Consider the following 18,400-nt stretch of genomic DNA (forward strand, 5'->3'; position numbering starts at 1 on the left):
AAAGAACAGAAATGGTCCTTCACTCCAAGAGAAAAAAGCGGGATCTCAATTCCCTCTCTCTCTCTCTCTCTCTCTCTCTCTCTCTCTCTCTCTCTCTCTCTATATATATATATATTCAGCACTGAGATCGATTCCAAATTGAAATTCAAGAGATGGGGAACTTGGTTGGGAGCTTGTGGAGCTCGGAGCCGCCGCCGCCGATCGTTCTCGTGCCGCCCATCTTCGATTTCCCTCCCCTCGCCGCACGTACCAGGTCAGGGATGATGCCCTCTTTCAGCTTTCGCCATTGCTGTGTTCAAGTTCTGCTGATTTTTGACTTATTTATTTCTTTATTTCTAATTGCATGCATGATGCTGGATTGAACAAAATCAGGGGAATTTTTTTGACATGGAGACCAGATTTAGGTTTTTACTTTTTTTAAAATCTGGAATTGGTTTAAATCAGCTGGTAAGAGTAGTGTCTTACTTGAAATTTGTCGTTTCTTGTTTGATTTATGGTTTGTTGGTAGAAATCACCTTAGATAGTTTGAAATTTGTTGAAGAAACCATGTCTTCCTTGATCTGATAAACAAAAGGAGGTTTTTTTTTTTTAATATCCAAACAAGTTTTCTAGGACAGTAAAGACATTATTTAGGCATTTTTAATCATGAGGGGCAGTTGCTGATGATGTTCACCTTGATAGGCCATTAATAGTGTGATGGGTGTAGTTCATGACATGATATTTTTGTAGATAGAGATTCACTCCTTATCTGGCCTCCGTTGGGAGTACTTCTTTTTGGTGGCATTGAAATGATACTGTTTTTTTGGTTTGTAAGATTCTTCTAGGTTTAGCTATATGCACTATTAATCCATATACATCAATGGGCTTATGATTTTCCATATGTTGATCATTATTAATGCCATATTTAATAAAGCTAAGTGCTTAGATATAATTCATTCATCAGTTGGATGCTATCTGAAATTCTACTCTGCCTTTCCTTTCTTGACAAGGACGTGCCATTTATAACAGTGTCTGATGTGCACAAGCATCATTAAAATATCAGCATGTTAAGTCCTGATTGCACAATTCAGAATTATGGTCTGGCTTTGTAATGTTTATAATTCTACTTCTAACCAAGTCAAAGCAATCTATTTCCAACATGTGGGAGTTAACAGAGGTTTTGGTTGTTAAAAGAGGAGTTTGATGCTATTCAAAATAAAGGAAGCAAAAGGATGTATTTATTTTAGTATGTTCACAGGTTGCCAAGTGTAGAAAGTTTAGTCGCTTTACATTTTCAAATAAAACCAGGTAATTGACAAACGGAAACTATAGCACCTTTTTTCTGTTCATGATAATATTGTATGACGATACTTGCAAACCCACAAAACGAGTCCTTTTGCCTAATGGATGATATCATTCAAGGTTTTGGTGAGCATTAGCACTCACTATTCATGAATTTCTGAGATATCTTATGTCTCACTATTTAAAGAGGAAAACCTATGTTCTATTTATACTTTAATATCTTTTTCTCTTGATCTTGTTACTCAAAATAAAAAATGCGGGTACTCACTGCATAAAAAGTTATAATATATTTGCAGTATGGTTCTCATTATATTGATTAAGTAGAAGCCATTTAATGCATTTTGGCCTGTGGCTTCTGTCTCCATCCAATCCAAATCTGTAACCCGTTTTTGTTTCGTTCTGTGCAGAATGCTGTTTCCAGCTTATGATTTATTATTTGGAAAGCTAGCACTGCGCTGCCTTTTTGAGGACTATTTCGAGCAAGCTGGGAAACTGAACACAAGAATTATGCTGAAGCCAATTGAAGATCCTCATGTAGATTTGGTGGCTACTGTATCCTGTGTGGTAATGCATGCATTTTCTGATTCCTCATTCTATAAATCAATAAATTCTTTCTTTTTTTCCCTTGTATCTCTGGATAGTAGTACTCAATATCTACATCTGTACTATTTCACAGTATGATAATCTTAAGGGCATTGCTGTTTTTTTCGGAAACTGGAAAGGAACTTACAAACATTAATTGTATTGTCCCTAGCTTGATCATGTTGCTTTTATTAGCCATACAAAAGTTCATGCTTGAAACTAAAAGTTGTAAAACTTTCTTTGCCATTTATAGCTGCTCTCTTTTTTTAAGAGAGGCATCAACACTTTCCATAAACCAAACTTTTGTTGTACAAGACTAAGCGGGATAAAATGGTCCCCCAAGAAGGTGAGAAATAAAGGATGAAATTTGCTTTTTATCCTATGATCATAGGATGTGGATATTCATATACCGCCCTGGTAGCCTAATTCTTATGACGGTCTTGATACTATTGCCAAATACCAACCATTTTAAAAAGTTTTCTTTATATTTGTGTGAATGCTAAAAGCTTAGATGTTTTAAGTTTTTTTCACTTAACTTTGTAACAAGGTAAAGAACTTTTGCATTTAGGAACAAAAGTTTTCCTTAATGCATTCAGTTTTCTGGGCCCATTGATAAAAAATCAGGACACGATATCAATGGGAATGCTGTGCTTCGGTGGCAAAGGTTCTAATTCTGCCTTCCTTTATTCTCTGATTTTAATCCTAAAACTTCCAAAATTGTGTTTCTCTCACCATTGATCTAATCTATGCTTGTATCTGTTTTAGGGATTTAAATGAGCCCAACACATTTATGGACCTCTCTGTGTCAGATTCTGAACCGTATGAATCTTTCCTTTTTTTCTGTATTATATTGTGGTACTTTTTTTTTCTCTCTTTGATTGTTTTATGTGCTAATTCTGATGAACATTTGTCTGTTGTTTAGCATTTTATGCATGAGGTCATCTGCGTATTACCCCAAATTCAGATTGGGAGCTTTTGGCATTTTCCCGTTGGTTGTTTCAAATAGGTATTGTTCATGTCCTCACCACATTTAAGTGATTTTGTTGCTTTATTACTTGATTTTTTTTTAATTTTCAATATTTATTTGGTGGATTGATATTGTGTTTTCTATGTTCTCCTATTTTGAGTCATGCTTATTCATTGTGAGATAGCTGTTTTTGTAAATTGTTGTGGTTATATAATATTTCTTTGTATTATGGTCCTTTTCTTAAATATTCCTTTTTTTGTTTTTGTTTCTGACATTTGTTGGGACTTTCTGGACCTTTGTTAGTTTTCATTTCTGTGTAGGAGAATGGTTTGTATAATAACGTCCAAATCTTGCTTAGAGTGTGTACCATCATAAGTGGGTATATTATATTGATGAATAATAAACAAAAAGCTGTTATTTGGACCAGAAAAACAACCATGAGATGATTTTCTTCGTAAGGTTTCTATTCTGATTCATCATGTGAAGAGTGATATTAGTCAGATTTACATGGATGCACAATGTTTTCATCATTGAAGTAATAACATATCTATCAAATGATACAATATCTAAAATATCAAGTTTGATGCTGTTAAAGAGCCCATTACTATATAGCCCATTTTAGCCTTTTACTTCTTGTGTCTATATATACTTGTATACATCACTACATGAACATCACTCTTCATATCATTCTTCCACTTTTCATATCATTCTTCCTCTCTTCATCTCATTCTTCCTCTCTTCACTCTCTCTATGTTCCATATAGCCTTATTCTAACACGGTATCAGAGAGGGTTTAGAAATTTTAACTCCGGTCATCTTCGCGGTCGTCATCGTCATCTTCTCCGGTCAGTCTCCAGCCCGGCCTCCTCCGTCGACTTGTTGGCCTCCCTCGAGACGCCAGACCTTTCTCTTTCTCACCGGTCGTCATCGTCATCTTCTCCGGTCAGTCTCCGCCGGCCTCCATCAAGTCGTCGGTATTTTTCCCATCCCTAAAGTTGTCGGCCTCCCTCGAGTGCCGAGCCTTCTTTCTCAAGTCGCCGCCCGGTCTTCTCGCTTTCCCTCGAGTTGCCTGCCGGTCCTCTCCTTCCTCGAGTTGCTTGCGGTCCTCTTCTCCTTCTTCAAAGCACCGACGCATCGATGTTGCGCAGCGATGATGTGCGCGATCGCAGACCTACGATGGCGAGCACTACGGTGATGTGCGCAGATCACAAACACCACGATGGCGGTCTGCGATACCGACATACTGATCACAGCCGCGGTAACGCAAAAAGCGATAGCGAGTGCGCGATGTTTTAAAAACATGTCGATCCCGATTCGGTCCTCGACCCGATTATTGGCGATGGTGCTCTTCCTCGCATCGACATTAGACTTACGATCAAAATTATCGTGAGTGGGCATTTTTCGATGCGCATGCTCTTGCGATCGATTGGTCAGCCTCTCATCCACTTGACGATCCTCACGATGAGGCGGCAACTGCTGCCGGTGAGTGTCGAGCTTGGCGGGTTGTCGATGATCGTGTCGTAGCTATCTTGTGCATGAGTCGTCGATGTTTCCATCGGGGATGAGCTTTATTGATCATTTATCGGCAAAAAGAAATTTGGGACTATCTTGACAACGTTATCTACACACCAGTGAGGCACTCCGGTTCTCCCTACTACAAAAACCTGCATAGTCTTCAACAACAGGATCTATCAGTGGAGGAATTCTACACGGTATTCACTCGTGTATCTGGTCAATTGGATGCTCTGGTTGCAAGAATTGTGTTGCAAAAGAAAAACATGAGCAACAAAACCTCATGTTTCAGTTTGTGATGCGCCTCCGCTCCGAGTTTGAGCACATGGCGTTCGACTTCTTGGGACGTAATCCTCTTGAGCCTTTCTTTGAAGCACTTGCGCCTTGATTGCTGAGGGAGACACGTCTTCGTGCTCTTGCTACTACTCCGATGACCTCGCTGCATGTTTTTGGCGACTTCTCATCGGCTTGCGGTGATTAAGGGTCCTTCTGTTGACTCTATCACCTGCACCCATTGCAAGAAGACAGGTCATCGTGCTCGGCCGCGCTTCAAGTTGCATCACGAGCGACTTGCGAGTTCGGATCGGGCGTTCCTCACGGATCTCGTCGGCGGAGTTGCTCACGGGGCTTCTTACGATCCTCCCGTCCGATACGTACGGATCCGTGCCCTCGATGTCGACCTCGGGTACTACTACTTCCTCTTGGGTTATAGACTCGGGGCTTCTTTTCACGTGACCTCCGATGATTCTCGACTTTCGTCCTGCAGAGCTCGCTCCGATAGATACGTATATTTGAGACCCGGATGGAACTTCTTGTTACGTTTCACATCGAGGATTCTTTCTACTTCTCGATTCACTTGTTCACGATGTGTCCCTCGTTCCTCGATTTGTCTATGAATCTTAGTATGCATTGAGTCGACTTACCGACCTTCATGTTTTTGTTGGGTTTGATGATTCTTCTTGCTATATGCGGGACCGTCGGACCAAAAGCTGTGATCGATCTTGGCCATCGCCGTAGTGGTTCTCGCGGACTCTCGTTCTAGATCGTCTTTCTCTCCTCTTTCCTTCTACCATGCCTCGCTATCCACGAGATCCACGCTTCTACGATCCATGTTCGAGGATACGCTTTTTCTACTACACTACGCTTTTCCAGCGATGGCGTCATCGCCTGGGTCATCTATGTGGCTCACGTTTGTCTCCTTAGTTCGTCGAGGTGTTACGGGTCACTGTGTCTATTGATGTTGGTTTTTCATTGTTCGGGTTGTAAGCTTGGCAAGCAAGTACATCCGCCGTATTCGCAAGCATCTCTAAGTCTAGTCGTCTTTTTTTGATTTAGTTCATTCGATGTTTTGGGGTCCTGCGCCTTTTTACTTGCAAAAGGTGGTCACAAGTATTATGTCATTTTCATTGATGATTACTCTAGATATACAGGTCTACTTCACTGAAACATCGATCTCGATTGTTATCCATCTATCGATCGTTTGCTAGCATGGTTCGCTTTTCGGTTTTCTCACGCCATTCGTATTTTTCGTTACGATTACGGGGAAGTATCATCTCTATGTTTTCATCAATTTCTCTCATCGAGGGTAATCTTCCTCAACTTTTCTTGTCTCGGTGCTCATCGGTAGAATGGGATTCTTGAGCGTAAACATCGTTACATGATTGAGGCGCTCGGACTCTCCCTAATTTAGTGCTTTTGTTCACCCGCTTTCGTTTGAGGCGGTTTCCACAGTGATTTATCTCATTAACATGCAACCATCATCTTCTCTTGAGGGTAAATGTCACGGAGAAATCTTGTTTAGCTCTCCTCCCATCGTTATAATCATCTTGGTCTTTGGTTGTATGCAGTTATGTCTTACTTGCACCCTCGTGAGCGTACCAAGTTAACATCTCGATCGATTGAGTGTGTCTTTCTTGGGTATAGTCTTGAACATAAGGGGTTATCGTTGCTATGACCTTTACGCTCGTCGCATTCGCATATCTCGTGATGTCAGCTTTTGGCGAGAGTCGTCCTTATTTCTACTCTTTAGCTACTCGACCTCCCTTTTCCTCTCCTTTCCCGAGTCTATTTCGTTTCTTCGACTTTTCTCCTTTGGACTTAGTTCCTACTATAGAGTCTCCGTTGTTCCTTCTTCATCTCTTGTTCCACCTTTAGATCCATCTTCCGCTATCACCGTCGATCCTCGACTCCGACACCTTTCCTTTTCACTATCGTCGTAGGCCTAAAGTTCCCCAAGATCCTCAACTCCCTATTTCTATTCCTTTTGATACTCCGGCCCGATACCAGCGATCCGGCGTCGATGGTCTTTTTACGCCTCAGCGTCTCGGTATGACCTTCGTGATCGTAGTACTATTTCTGCACTGACGGATATGGTTTTTCCTATTCTGAGTGCGGTATATGAACCTAACACTTATCGAGGTAGCGATATCCATGGTGGCGATTGGCTATGTCGAGGAGCTTTTCGACTCTGGAAAAAGGCGGGCGCTTGGGATCTTGTTCCTCTCACATTCACGCCACTCAATTACATGCAAGTGGGTGTACAAGGTCGAGACAAAAGTCCGATGGTTCGATGGAGCGCTATAAGGCTCGCCTCGTGGCTCGTGGTTTTCGGCGGGCACATGGTCGTGATTATGATGAGACTTTTTGCTCCCGTGGCTCATCGACTACGATTCGCTCTCGATTCGTTTGTGGTGCTTTGTTCGCTCTTGGACTATCTCTCGGATGGATGTGAAGAATGCTTTTTTCTTCACGGTGATTTACGAGGAGGTATACATGCACCCTACCCACGGCATTGAGACATCTAAAAAGTTATGTTTGTCGCCTTCGATCGAGCTCTCTATGGTCTCGAAGCAAGCTCCACGTGCTTGGTTTGAGCGATTTAGTTTTGTGGTGCGTGCAGCTGGTTTCTTGCCCAGTGATCATGATCTTGCATTATTCATCCATACCTCTCAGCGTGGTCGCACTTTGCTTTTGCTTTATGTTGATGATATGTTGATTCATCGGTGATGATATGGAGTATATTGTTTTTTTGTGAAGCAACGTCTCGAGCCCAGAGTTTATGATGTCTGATTTAGGACCTCTCAGCTATTTTCTGGGGATTGAGGTGACTTCTATAGATGATGGTTACTATCTTTATCAACATCGATATATTCAGGACCTCATTATACGCTCTGGCCCTTCTTGATTCACGGATTGCCGCCACACCTATGGAGCTTCATGTTCGACTCGACCTACGGATGGCACACCACTAGAGGATCCTTCTCGTTATCGTCATATTGTGGGCGGCCTTGTCTATCTTACCGTTACCGAGGCGGATATTGCTCATGATGTTCATGTCTTGAGCCGATTCGTTAGTACTCCCTACTTCAGTCCACTATGGTCATTTTACTTCGCGTGTTGCGTTATCTAAGGGGACAGCATCACGGCGCTGTTTTTATGCTCATTCTAGTCCGCCTGACTTCACGCTTACTCGGATTCCACTTGGGCGAGTGACCCTGTTGATCGCCGGTCCATCACTGGTTATTGCATATTTCTTGGTACTTCTCTTCTTGCATGGAAGTCCAAGAAACAGACTGCAGTGTCACGTTCTAGTACTGAGGCAGAACTTCGGGCACTTGCTACTACCACATCCGAAATTGTAAGCCCGTTGGTTCGTTTGGCTGAATTTGGTGTCTCATGTAATACTCCCACTCCTCTTCTTTGTGACAACACTGGTGCTATATAGATTGCCAATGACCCCGTGAAGCATGAATTAACTAAGCATATTGGTGTTGATGCATTTTTCACACGTTCACATTGTCAGCAATCGACCATTGCTCTTCAGTATGTGCCGTCTGAGTCTCAAGTTGCTGATTTCTTCACCAAGGCCCAAACTCGAGAACAACATCGATTCCATCTTCTCAAACTCTGTGTCTCAGATCATCCTAATCCACCTTGAGTTTGAAGGGGGTGTTAAAGAGCCCATTACTATATAGCCCATTTTAGCCTTTTACTTCTTGTGTCTATATATACTTGTATACATCACTACATGAACATCACTCTTCATATCATTCTTCCTCTCTTCATCTCATTCTTCCTCTCTTCACTCTATGTTCCATATAGCCTTATTCTAACAGATGCCATGAGATAAATGTTATTGGAGTTGATTTGTCCATGAGGGGACTCAATAAAAAAATAACTATGCCTTAGGAATCAACTGAGATAAATATTAAAAAAAAAAGGAAAAAATTACTCTCTCAAATGCTTTTGACTGTACTTTCATGCTGCCAATACACCAAAAGACAAAGGTATACTATATTAATTGCTCTTTCATAGTGTACATGTTTGGCTATCCAAATCTTGTATTAATCACTTCACATGCACCTGCTTTCAGAAAATGAGTGTCTCTAATTAGGAAATTCTACAATATGGCTAAGGCCTGCAATTTCAAGGTGATAATCCTTTCTTAAATATAGGTGTGGAAAACTTAAAAACAGGAATTATTAAAGAGAAAAAAGTGTTTCGCTTTAATCACTCTATGGATACTTGCATGTGACAATCATACTCTCCTATCGAATTATCACAGGGAGAATCTCTATTCCCTATTCAGAGGCTTCTAGAATTGGAGGTGATCATCTCTTCAATCTTGTGTCTACTTATTATACCGTAAGAGATGTTAGACTGGAGATAAATCTTGAGCCTCGGCGTATTTTCCGGTTTTACCTTAACTTCAAAATTTCAATTGTGATGAAAATATCGTATGCAATCCAACCCATCAGTTGTATTTCAACATAAATCAAGAGTAGTTTGCTCCCTCATTCTCCTATCTTCCACTAGATTTGCACTTTAATGTCCTATCTTTGCTCTAATTATAGATTGGGAAGAAGGCGAAAAGGGCTTCTGTATGATAACATGGGTATGATATTAATAGTTGGTTTTACTTCTATGATCTTAACAAGTGTGACATATGGTAGAAGGTTCAGAATTGGCACTGATTAATATGAATATATCATGTCCAGATGTCTTTGTCATACTTTTGCAATGATCTCTACAATGATAAGATATTTACTTTTGATAGAAATTAATTCCTTAAACAATTAATAAGCACATCTGGTCCACTTCAATTTGTGTCACCGCCTTAGTTCCTGGGACTTATATTCTTGACATAAAATCTTATTATACAAGTGTTTTAATGATCTGAGTTGAGCTCATTAAAGCAAGTATGACCATCAGCGCAGGATGATAGATGCATAAACAATTACTAGTCTTAACTCTCTTATAACATACTTATTTGTTTAAAGAAGTTGGTTTCTTGCTAATTTTATTCATGATTTACTGGTAGACAAATATACAAACACTTATTCTTCAACATCTAATGTTACATCTAGGGTAGAAGGAAAGTTTCTCTCGGTGTATTGCCATGCCTTAGTATGACAACTAAGTTATTCCTATTTCCTTCATTATCCTCTAATTATATTGATTGCCATACTGTCAAGCAAAAAAGTTGGTTTTGTCAAGAAAAAGCTTTCAAAATCTTTTTTCTTCCTGGCTAAAATTTTCTTGTTCATGTTGAAAAACTACCTATGTTTGTTATTGATTTTGTCCTTAATTGCATATGCAGGGTTTATCCAGAAGATTATGGAGTCATGGGTTTGAGATATGGATCGGAATGTTTGTCCGCTGGGACCACATTTATGCCATTCCCTTGTATGTGATAGCCATAAATTTTCTGCTCAAGCTAGTTTTATAATCTTCTCTATACTTATTATATTCTAGATACTCATACAATAAATTCAGTTATTTACTGGTCTTGCACAAAGAGAAATTGAACTGTTTCACTACTGTCGAATAATTATTTGCAGAACCACTGTATTCCTTACATGTTGAACAGATTTGAAGAGAAATCTTGATGTTGTGGACTTAAGGTGGTTGTTGCACTCTGTTTGCTTGACATATGACACTTAAATTTCTTAACTTCAGTACATCATAAATGTCAATTCTCATTAAGAACAGCCTAGAACAAAGATTTCTGATTAACTTAGAGGCTTTTTGGTTTATAGTGAATTAGAATACATCTTAAGTAGTCACATGTAGTAAAAAGTCATGTTTTGACTGTTAGATGTAACTGGAAATTCAGGATCTCCAAATTGTTATGTTGGTTGTTAAGTGTTATCTGAAACTTAGCACTAGTTTAGTAGAATATGGATTGGATTGGCTCAAGACAGTTCTGCCCTAAAATCCTCGTTTAAACTTTTTCCTTCATTTGCCTTTAAAAGATGATAATAACATATCCAGCCCCTGCCCCAAATCCCAAAACAGGATCTGAAAAATATAATTACCATTGCTGCTCGTGGTATGGACCTGGCTTGACTACCTAAGAGGTATAGTATGAAACTTGTTAGAGTGGATTATTTGTTAATTAATGCAGGGTTATTTCTGTTTCATCATTGATTAGACTTTTGTTCTAGTTTACTGCATAAGGATTATAATTTTTTTGTGTTTGGTGGGAAACCCTAAATCTTGTCTTATTTTTAAGAGGCTCACCTCCTATAATCAAGGAAAATCATTCTTTGAGGTGCTAGATCCATGAATTCAAGATTTCTCTGTTTTTCGCTGTTGTTTTGTTTAGATTGTATCGGACGTGGTGTCAACCCTACTTACAATTTTTTTTAGTTGTAGGAACTGCTCAACAATGTACTGTCGCATCACTGCATACTCCTTTGTTGAACTTGTTAGAGTAGGATTATATGTTCATTAACATATTATCCACAAAGCTGTTTATAGATGAGCCTGGCTTGGCGTAACATTTTTATATATTCATTAACATAATGTATGGTAGCACTTCTATGAACGTTGCACTACCTAACATTTTTCATCAGAGAGAAAATGGGCAAGGGTGAATGGTTATCTATAGGACACTGTACCATGCATACTCCATCTAAATTATAATGAATATTTTTGGAATTCTTTAGGCACTGACAAAATATTTTTCTTTCAAGCCTGGTATGAATATCTTTTCATGGTGACATTATTGAAAGTGTGCATCAATTTTGATATAGTTATTGGAATTGTTCAGTATCCCAGTTATACTTTGTCAATTTTCAAAATGATTAACTGCAATTTGTTAATTGTGATTTTTTTCCAGTGTCCAGTGAGACTCCATTTTGTGCATGGCTAGTTGGCAAGACTGGGAGGTTAACTACGGGAGTGAAATTCAAGCCACTTGGTTAGTTGAAACTGACATATGGGAATTCTCTCTTATACTTTTTAACCTTTCGTCTTAATTTGCAATATCATCGTTTCTTGCCTAAGCTGTTTAGATCATCATTTCTTGTGTAAGCTGTTTAGATCATCATTATTCATTTGAAGAAATTCATACTTCAATTCTTGGGATATTACAGACATTTTATTTGCTTTCAGTTGGCAACCCATTAACTGGGAGCCTAGGATGAAGGTTTTCTTACAATAGCATTGCACTCCTTTTGATTCATGTTTTTGTTTTTGTAATTTATCTTGAGTTGTGAAGCTTTTATTCCTTGCTGGATTTTTTCATGCTTGTGCTTTGCATGTGAGGTTTCCATTGAAGTTCTAATAACCTGGCTTCTAAGGGTCTTGCATGAAAGACAAAGCTGAGCGGTCAGTGTACTCAGTTGAGTACTTGCTTTAGCCACTGGTATTTATAATACGGTAAACCTTGGCTTGGAAAAATGACTACACTCCTTTTTTCGTTGTAAAATTGTTGAATGATTTTTCAACCTGGTTACATGGGTAGTTTGGGGCTTTTTTGGTCATGACCACTATTTAATATGGTCTCCCCATAAGTTAGAGATTCTTCATTTTACTTTTGTGCTACATTTGGTTGACGAATAACTTGGAATAACTTAGGTTATCTCAAGTTATGCAAAGACCAAATAGAATCACTAGGAGTAGGAATAATTCTTTTTACAAAACTTGAGTAATGAGACTAATATAGTCATCAATTATTATTAAAGATTAATTGGACTAAAACAACTTGAGTTGAAACTTAATTGTTTTGATTAGTGTTAACCCTTTGAAACTCATAAAAACTAAATAACTTGCTATAAAAGTTTTCTCTCTATTACAAATTTTAAATACCAAAGCTCTTATTCCAACTAATCCCAACTTCATGTCAGCATTAAATGACTTGCATTTTGTATAAAAAAAATAAATGGGAGTTTCTCTTATTGAATTTTTTTGCTAATCTGTTAAATTTTTTAACTTTTTGACTTATCTTTATCTTTAGGTGAAGGGACCTATCGTATGAGGCTCAAGGACTTGAAGAACTGGAGCTACACAATTGGATATGGATTTGGCTCAGGCAGCCCCCTGAATCCTTCATTTAATTTTAGCCTTGAAGTCGATAGGAATTCACAGGTTTGTATTCCATTATGTTTTTTTAGTATGTTTCTTTGAAGATGTGGCAGACCTTTTTTCGTGATATAGACAATAATATGTTTTCTAATTGTTATATGCAGTTAATAGAAATAGATAATAGATTTATACAATGCTGCTTCATCCTGGAATAGATATCATTTCAATTCTTTTCATGCGGAGGTTGTTTTTTATGCTTTTGATGGATATGCATATTAGAGTGCTTTAAGAGCTAGTTAGTCTGTAGATTAATTTTATGATGTCGAAGAATTGAAAGGTGTTCTAGATTTAGCCATTTAGAGCGGGCCAAATCATAAGCCATTGGTGGACTTAAATATCAATTTTGTGCATATACGTAAATTATCTACTATTCATGTTTGATGTCTACTTTCTGGATGTCCAATAAATCACCCTCTTGCATCTCTCTTTGGAATTTCTTACATTGGCATGTTTGGTGGTAATTTATATGAAGCTTGGCTGACCTGGGACCCGGACTTGACCCAGTCACCCCTATAAATATGACATGGAGTGGGCATTGTATTAACATGCCCAATATATGGCATAAAATAAAATAGGAATAATCATAACAAAGAATAATCGTAACAAAGTTTAAATTACATAGCAAAGTATAAAACAGGATTAATAATATTTAGCTGATATCTAATTTGAAAATTTATAAGCAACCAAATTAATAAAATAAAATTTTAAAATTTTAAAAAATTGTTGATGTAGATTTAGACAAAATCATTATAACGAGAATAGAAAGAATTGCAGTAAAGGAGAAAAAAGAAGATGGAGAAGAAACAGAGATGATGAAGTATAGAAGAAAAGGAAGAATAAAAGAACCAAAATGAAAACTATGAAGAAGGATTTGAACTTGGTTCAAAAAAATGTTAAAAACTTATAATATTGTTGAGTTCCTAAAACTTTTGGGTTTTATTTCAAGATTTAGTCTTTCTAATCTTGGTTCAAAGTCAGATGATTCTAAGTTTAAACCAATCGATCTATACTGAAACTAAGGGGAGCAAGTCAATCTTGACCCATGACCCGGTCAGCGTCCAAAACTTGCTGGCCTGAGCAAGCCACCAGTCAACCTGGGCTGGTCAGCCAACCATGATTTGGATAGCTCTTTCATCTATATTATCCTGATATTATCTGATATGGCACTAAATTAACTTTTGGTTGTGAGCATACACTATTTCTTGTGGTGTTGATTGATACTTCTATATCAACTTATTGTTTTTTCAGTAATCATATTGTTTCTGAGGCAAGCTAGTCCATGAATTAGAGAAGCTTCACAAACTCTACTTACTACATATAATACTTGTTACCGCTTTAATACAGTGTTTTTGTTAGACAACCAGTATGACTTTGCAAAATCATTGCAAATTCTTCATTGTAATTGGGCTGTATTTTTTACTATACTAAGTAATCCCACCATAACTTCATTGTAGTGTGCTTCAGATGCAAGTTGCCTTCGGTCATCAAAATTTGTTTCTACCTATAAGCCAGATGAAGTCTAGTTTTTCACCTGTGGGATGATGTAGAGTGAGCTTAAATCAAGTTTGGGGTTATAGGATAGATATAAACTTTTGGCATGAATAATTGTGACTAATACTCGAGCCAACTTCAAAGTGTTTGACATTCTTCCATGCTGGTCATGGAAAAAGTGTTGGGAATGTCTATTGAGAGCAATTTGGTGAAAATGTATTGAATACTAAGCATTAAGTTTATTGGAAAGTTAACTAGATTGCCAGATAAAAAGGAAAGAATGTGTGCAAAGTCGAAGTAAATGGAGGGATATAGAGACATAAATCATATCTTTAATTACTTTGTAGTATATGCTTTATTTCAAATATTACTTTCGCACATATTTGCTATTCTTTGCTATGTAATTTACTGATTTTTTCATTTGACTTACAAAATGAATTTCTCCAATTGCAGCTGATTGCGTCATTCTATCAGCATTTGGTTGTTCAAAGAAGGGTACATTTTCTTATTTTTCAATTATTAGTTTCATTAGACTATCCTTTCCTTTTTGAGCTATTGAATCTATCTGCCGGTTGTTACATGGTGAATGTCTGTGCAATGGTTTAATTCAAAAAAATATATTACTAATGTAGATCATTGTCTCTGCAGAATCTATGCATTCTAATCTGATTTGAAAATAGCATATCGTTTTCATGCATATGGTATTAATAATTATCTAGTTGGTATCAAATTACCTTAAGTTATTTGTTATTGTTGAATTATATCTTCAACGAGTGATCTTAGTCTGCTTATCAGATGGGTAGAATTACTCTGCCCGTATTCAATTAATATTGGACAAACCTCTGAACTTTCTTCCCTTACCATGTAAGAAGACGTGTTATGCTTCAAAGCCTCTCTTGATCCCATGTTCCTGTTGAGACAAAATATGCACTTTATTGTCATGTTATACCTGTCTGCATGTCTTCTAAGGCCCAGGACTTCCTATACTTAAGATTCCTTGTCCGCTATGTTCTACAGCTTCCAGCAAATAGGCTTGACCAGTCATGTTCATCCCTTTTATATTTCAATGAAATAAAGCCATTGGATCCTTGTTTTTTATTATACATTTCTATTTCATGGCCTGAGTTCAACATTTGATATGCTTATGTGGCTTTTGGCGTGCTTTTCATAAAATATTTTCTCATTATGTTGACCATAGCCAACAGACCTGACCGGTTAATCATGGCCAATCAAAGGCATCTGTTTATTCATATTCTTTCCATTAAATCTTCTCCATCAGTTCCTTGCATGTCAGATACAAGTTGTTTGCCTGCAAGGTTCTAAATTGTTAGACCTTTTAGGTATTTATTTGGAAAAAAATGATTCATTCTTTGACCCAAACAGGTAAAAAATCCTTTGGAAGAGAGTCATGTAGTTGGAATCACGAATTACGTGGACTTTGGCTTTGAGTTCGGAACAAGGTATGTAAGCAATGACTCCATTAATTCACAATGTTCATTGTGGTGTGGGGATGAACCTTCTGTTTATCTTGTATGAAGGATTATTGGAGATAAATCATCTGAAAACTTAGACAAGTCCTCATTTCAAGTAGCTGCATCATGGCAAGCCAATAAGAACTTTTTATTGAAGGTTAGACATTCATGCTTCTTCAATGATTCTAATTAGTTGGCACGAAATAACTTTCGTCTCTCTACTTGTCTGCAGGGAAAGTTTGGTTCTCTAGGCTCTTCTATAGCATTAGCATTCAAATCTTGGTGGAATCCTTCTGTTACATTCAGCTTTTCAGGTGCTTGCTTTTGAAATTCTCCATCTGCGTATTTCTGAACCATATGCTTCCGCCAAATGTGCTTTTAGTGACATTTAAGAATTATGTTATCTAGCTTCTTTACAAAGTGAATGTTGTCTTCTAGGTTATAGTATGAAAGCATGTGCTGTGTGTAGTGAGAAAAATGAGTTCCTAGGATGACTAAGATTTCTGTTACTTGTCTTTCTATTTAAGCTTTAAGAATGTGTTTAAATTGTCTTAGCACTTGAAACTTGACTTCAACAATCATGTTTTGCATTTGTTCTATCCATGTGGGATTATCATCTGTAAATAGCGTACTGTTGTTTTTCAATGTCCTTTATCCATGATTTAATGCATATAATTGGTAGCGATATATATATATATATATATATATATATATCAAATTCATGCTTTTATATCAGGGTTGATAGTATTATAAACACCATTTAAACCTTGAGGCTAGAGCTAAAGCTTTTGTTACATTGGGGAGAAAGCTAATTTTTATTATTGTGAGAGACTTGCCCTACACTGAAGCAATTTTTGTTTATCATTTGCCATAGTTTGTGATTTCTTATGCATGATTGTAACTATATATTTTGTCAATGCGATGAAATAGTTATTCCTAGTGATGGGAGTATTTGACCTAGGCTCAATTATTCTGGATGGTATTTACCATCTATATTCTAGTTAGTTTGCTTATGGTCATTGCTTTAAATTCATTCTCAGTTTTTGTTGGTGACCACACTGGTGATTATGCTATCTTTTACTCTTTTGTTCTCCTGGCCCGTTTTAGATTACTAACCCCTTAAGACCTCTGTGTTCTCTACTCTGTTCAAATGGTGATAGTTTCTTCATATATATCCATTTCACAAACATATTATCTCGTCGCCTAAACCAAACTGTCTTCATTCTTGTCTACCTTGACTTAATATAGCCTTTATTTGCAGATGAAACTTATGACATCACACATCACATTGTAATTTATCTTAATTGCAACTCAACCAAATTTTCTCTTATGAATTTGTATTTGTTTTCCCCTAGCTGCCAATGACTCTAATGGGAGAAAATATGGCCTAGGACTACGCATCGAAGCTCTTAGACAAGCCAGGTTCCATTCTTTTTTTTTTCTTTTTTTTTTCCTGGTTTTTGGTTGAACTTTTACTGCACCCATCGCAATGGCATTGTCATCCTTACCGTAATTGCATCTGTTTTTTTGTTTCCTTGTGGAATGCAGTTATGAAAGGGCTGATCCTAATTATGTAATGCTGAAACCAAATAAAGAGCATTTGGCTGAAGGTGTTCTTCGCAATTTCGGAAAGCGGCCGATGTTTCAATCGGAGATAGAATCTGGGAATTACGATCGTTTACCAAGAGAATTGAGACCATTAGGAAAGATCTTGTGATCGTTTTGTGTTCCCTGATTTTTGAGTGACTCAGGGTGCTTCACAAGTCTAACCTGTGAATCATTGGCTCTAATAACTCATCCTTGTTTATGATACAACAAGGATCAGTTAATGCGGTAGTGTAGATCATTTTGAGTTGGATATCTTCATTTTTTGTACTCAAATTGTTGTATTTTTTGCAGAAGCAGAGCCTAGAACTGCAACTGTGGCTTGCATACTTCATTTTACATCCAAGATCCCCATTCACATTTTTTATAGTTCTTTTTCAATGTCTTCCCAGTCATTGTTTATATCATCAAGATATCAACGGCAACATGCATCAAGCTTGATCATAATCGAAATTCAAATTGTTATGGATCGATGTAATGGTTTATTTATTTATTTGTTAATTAATTTATTTTTTTATAAAGAGGATAAGCTTTTCGGTTAGCCAAGGGATGTGTGTGGAGTTAATACCTCATGCGGTCTCATCTTCAATTATTTGGGTCTACATTGGGGTTCAAACTCCTGTGGAGTTAGTTCTTTTACATGAGATTTGAATTATCATCACATTTACCCTCCCCCAAGGATATGGGGTTAGTGTTGTTAGTTATCTGAATTGGGTGGCTTGATACTCTCCTAAAGACATGGGTTAGCGTTGTTAATCACCTGAACCAAGCGGCTTTAGTTGATGCAATCATTTCTTCTTGTATGCTATAACTTTTGCAAGTCTATGGAGATATATCTAAACTTTTAGCTGGTTTTGGTTTTAGGAATAAATTTGCTTTTAAAATTTTATAAACTCAATCACGAGGAGGGTGAGCTTTGATGCCATTGAATTAGGAGTATTTTTAGTTTTATAAAAAATTGCTAAGATGATGAACTCTAAAAATAAAAAATAAAAAAAATATTTTTCGTATTATCAAAGGGAATTATCAAGAAAGCTGTACGTTTAAAGGGATTGATACGTAAATTTTCTTTATTTTTCCTTTTTTTTTCAAAACATAATTATTTGAAATCTAGAAAAAAA

At 37.3% G+C, this 18,400-nt stretch overlaps 1 protein-coding gene across 1 annotated transcript; it reads left to right on the top strand.

The window, feature by feature from the left end:
• Nucleotides 1–71: 71 nt before the first annotated feature.
• Nucleotides 72–17,646, top strand: LOC120251054. The gene is made up of 14 exons (XM_039259596.1): nt 72–253; nt 1,689–1,833; nt 2,460–2,527; nt 2,629–2,682; nt 2,786–2,869; nt 9,941–10,026; nt 11,465–11,545; nt 12,584–12,714; nt 14,656–14,697; nt 15,586–15,662; nt 15,741–15,831; nt 15,907–15,988; nt 17,030–17,096; nt 17,223–17,646. The coding sequence occupies exons 1-14, from the start codon at nt 153–155 to the stop codon at nt 17,389–17,391; spliced, it is 1,278 nt and encodes a 425-aa protein (XP_039115530.1). The 5' UTR covers nt 72–152; the 3' UTR covers nt 17,392–17,646.
• Nucleotides 17,647–18,400: the final 754 nt, after the last annotated feature.

Source organism: Dioscorea cayenensis, chromosome 20, assembly GCF_009730915.1.
Source record: "Dioscorea cayenensis subsp. rotundata cultivar TDr96_F1 chromosome 20, TDr96_F1_v2_PseudoChromosome.rev07_lg8_w22 25.fasta, whole genome shotgun sequence".
NCBI classification, from domain to species: Eukaryota; Viridiplantae; Streptophyta; class Magnoliopsida; order Dioscoreales; family Dioscoreaceae; genus Dioscorea; species Dioscorea cayenensis.

What these genes read in the sequence shown, in the direction of transcription:
- LOC120251054 (XM_039259596.1), top strand. Translation starts at nt 153, where the DNA reads ATGGGGAACTTGGTTGGGAGCTTGTGGAGCTCGGAGCCGCCGCCGCCG. An exon ending in GCTGTGCTTCGGTGGCAAAG is followed by an intron (nt 2,528 to 2,628) that starts GTTCTAATTCTG and finishes TATCTGTTTTAG; the next exon opens with GGATTTAAATGAGCCCAACA. An exon ending in TGTTACATTCAGCTTTTCAG is followed by an intron (nt 15,989 to 17,029) that starts GTGCTTGCTTTT and finishes GTTTTCCCCTAG; the next exon opens with CTGCCAATGACTCTAATGGG.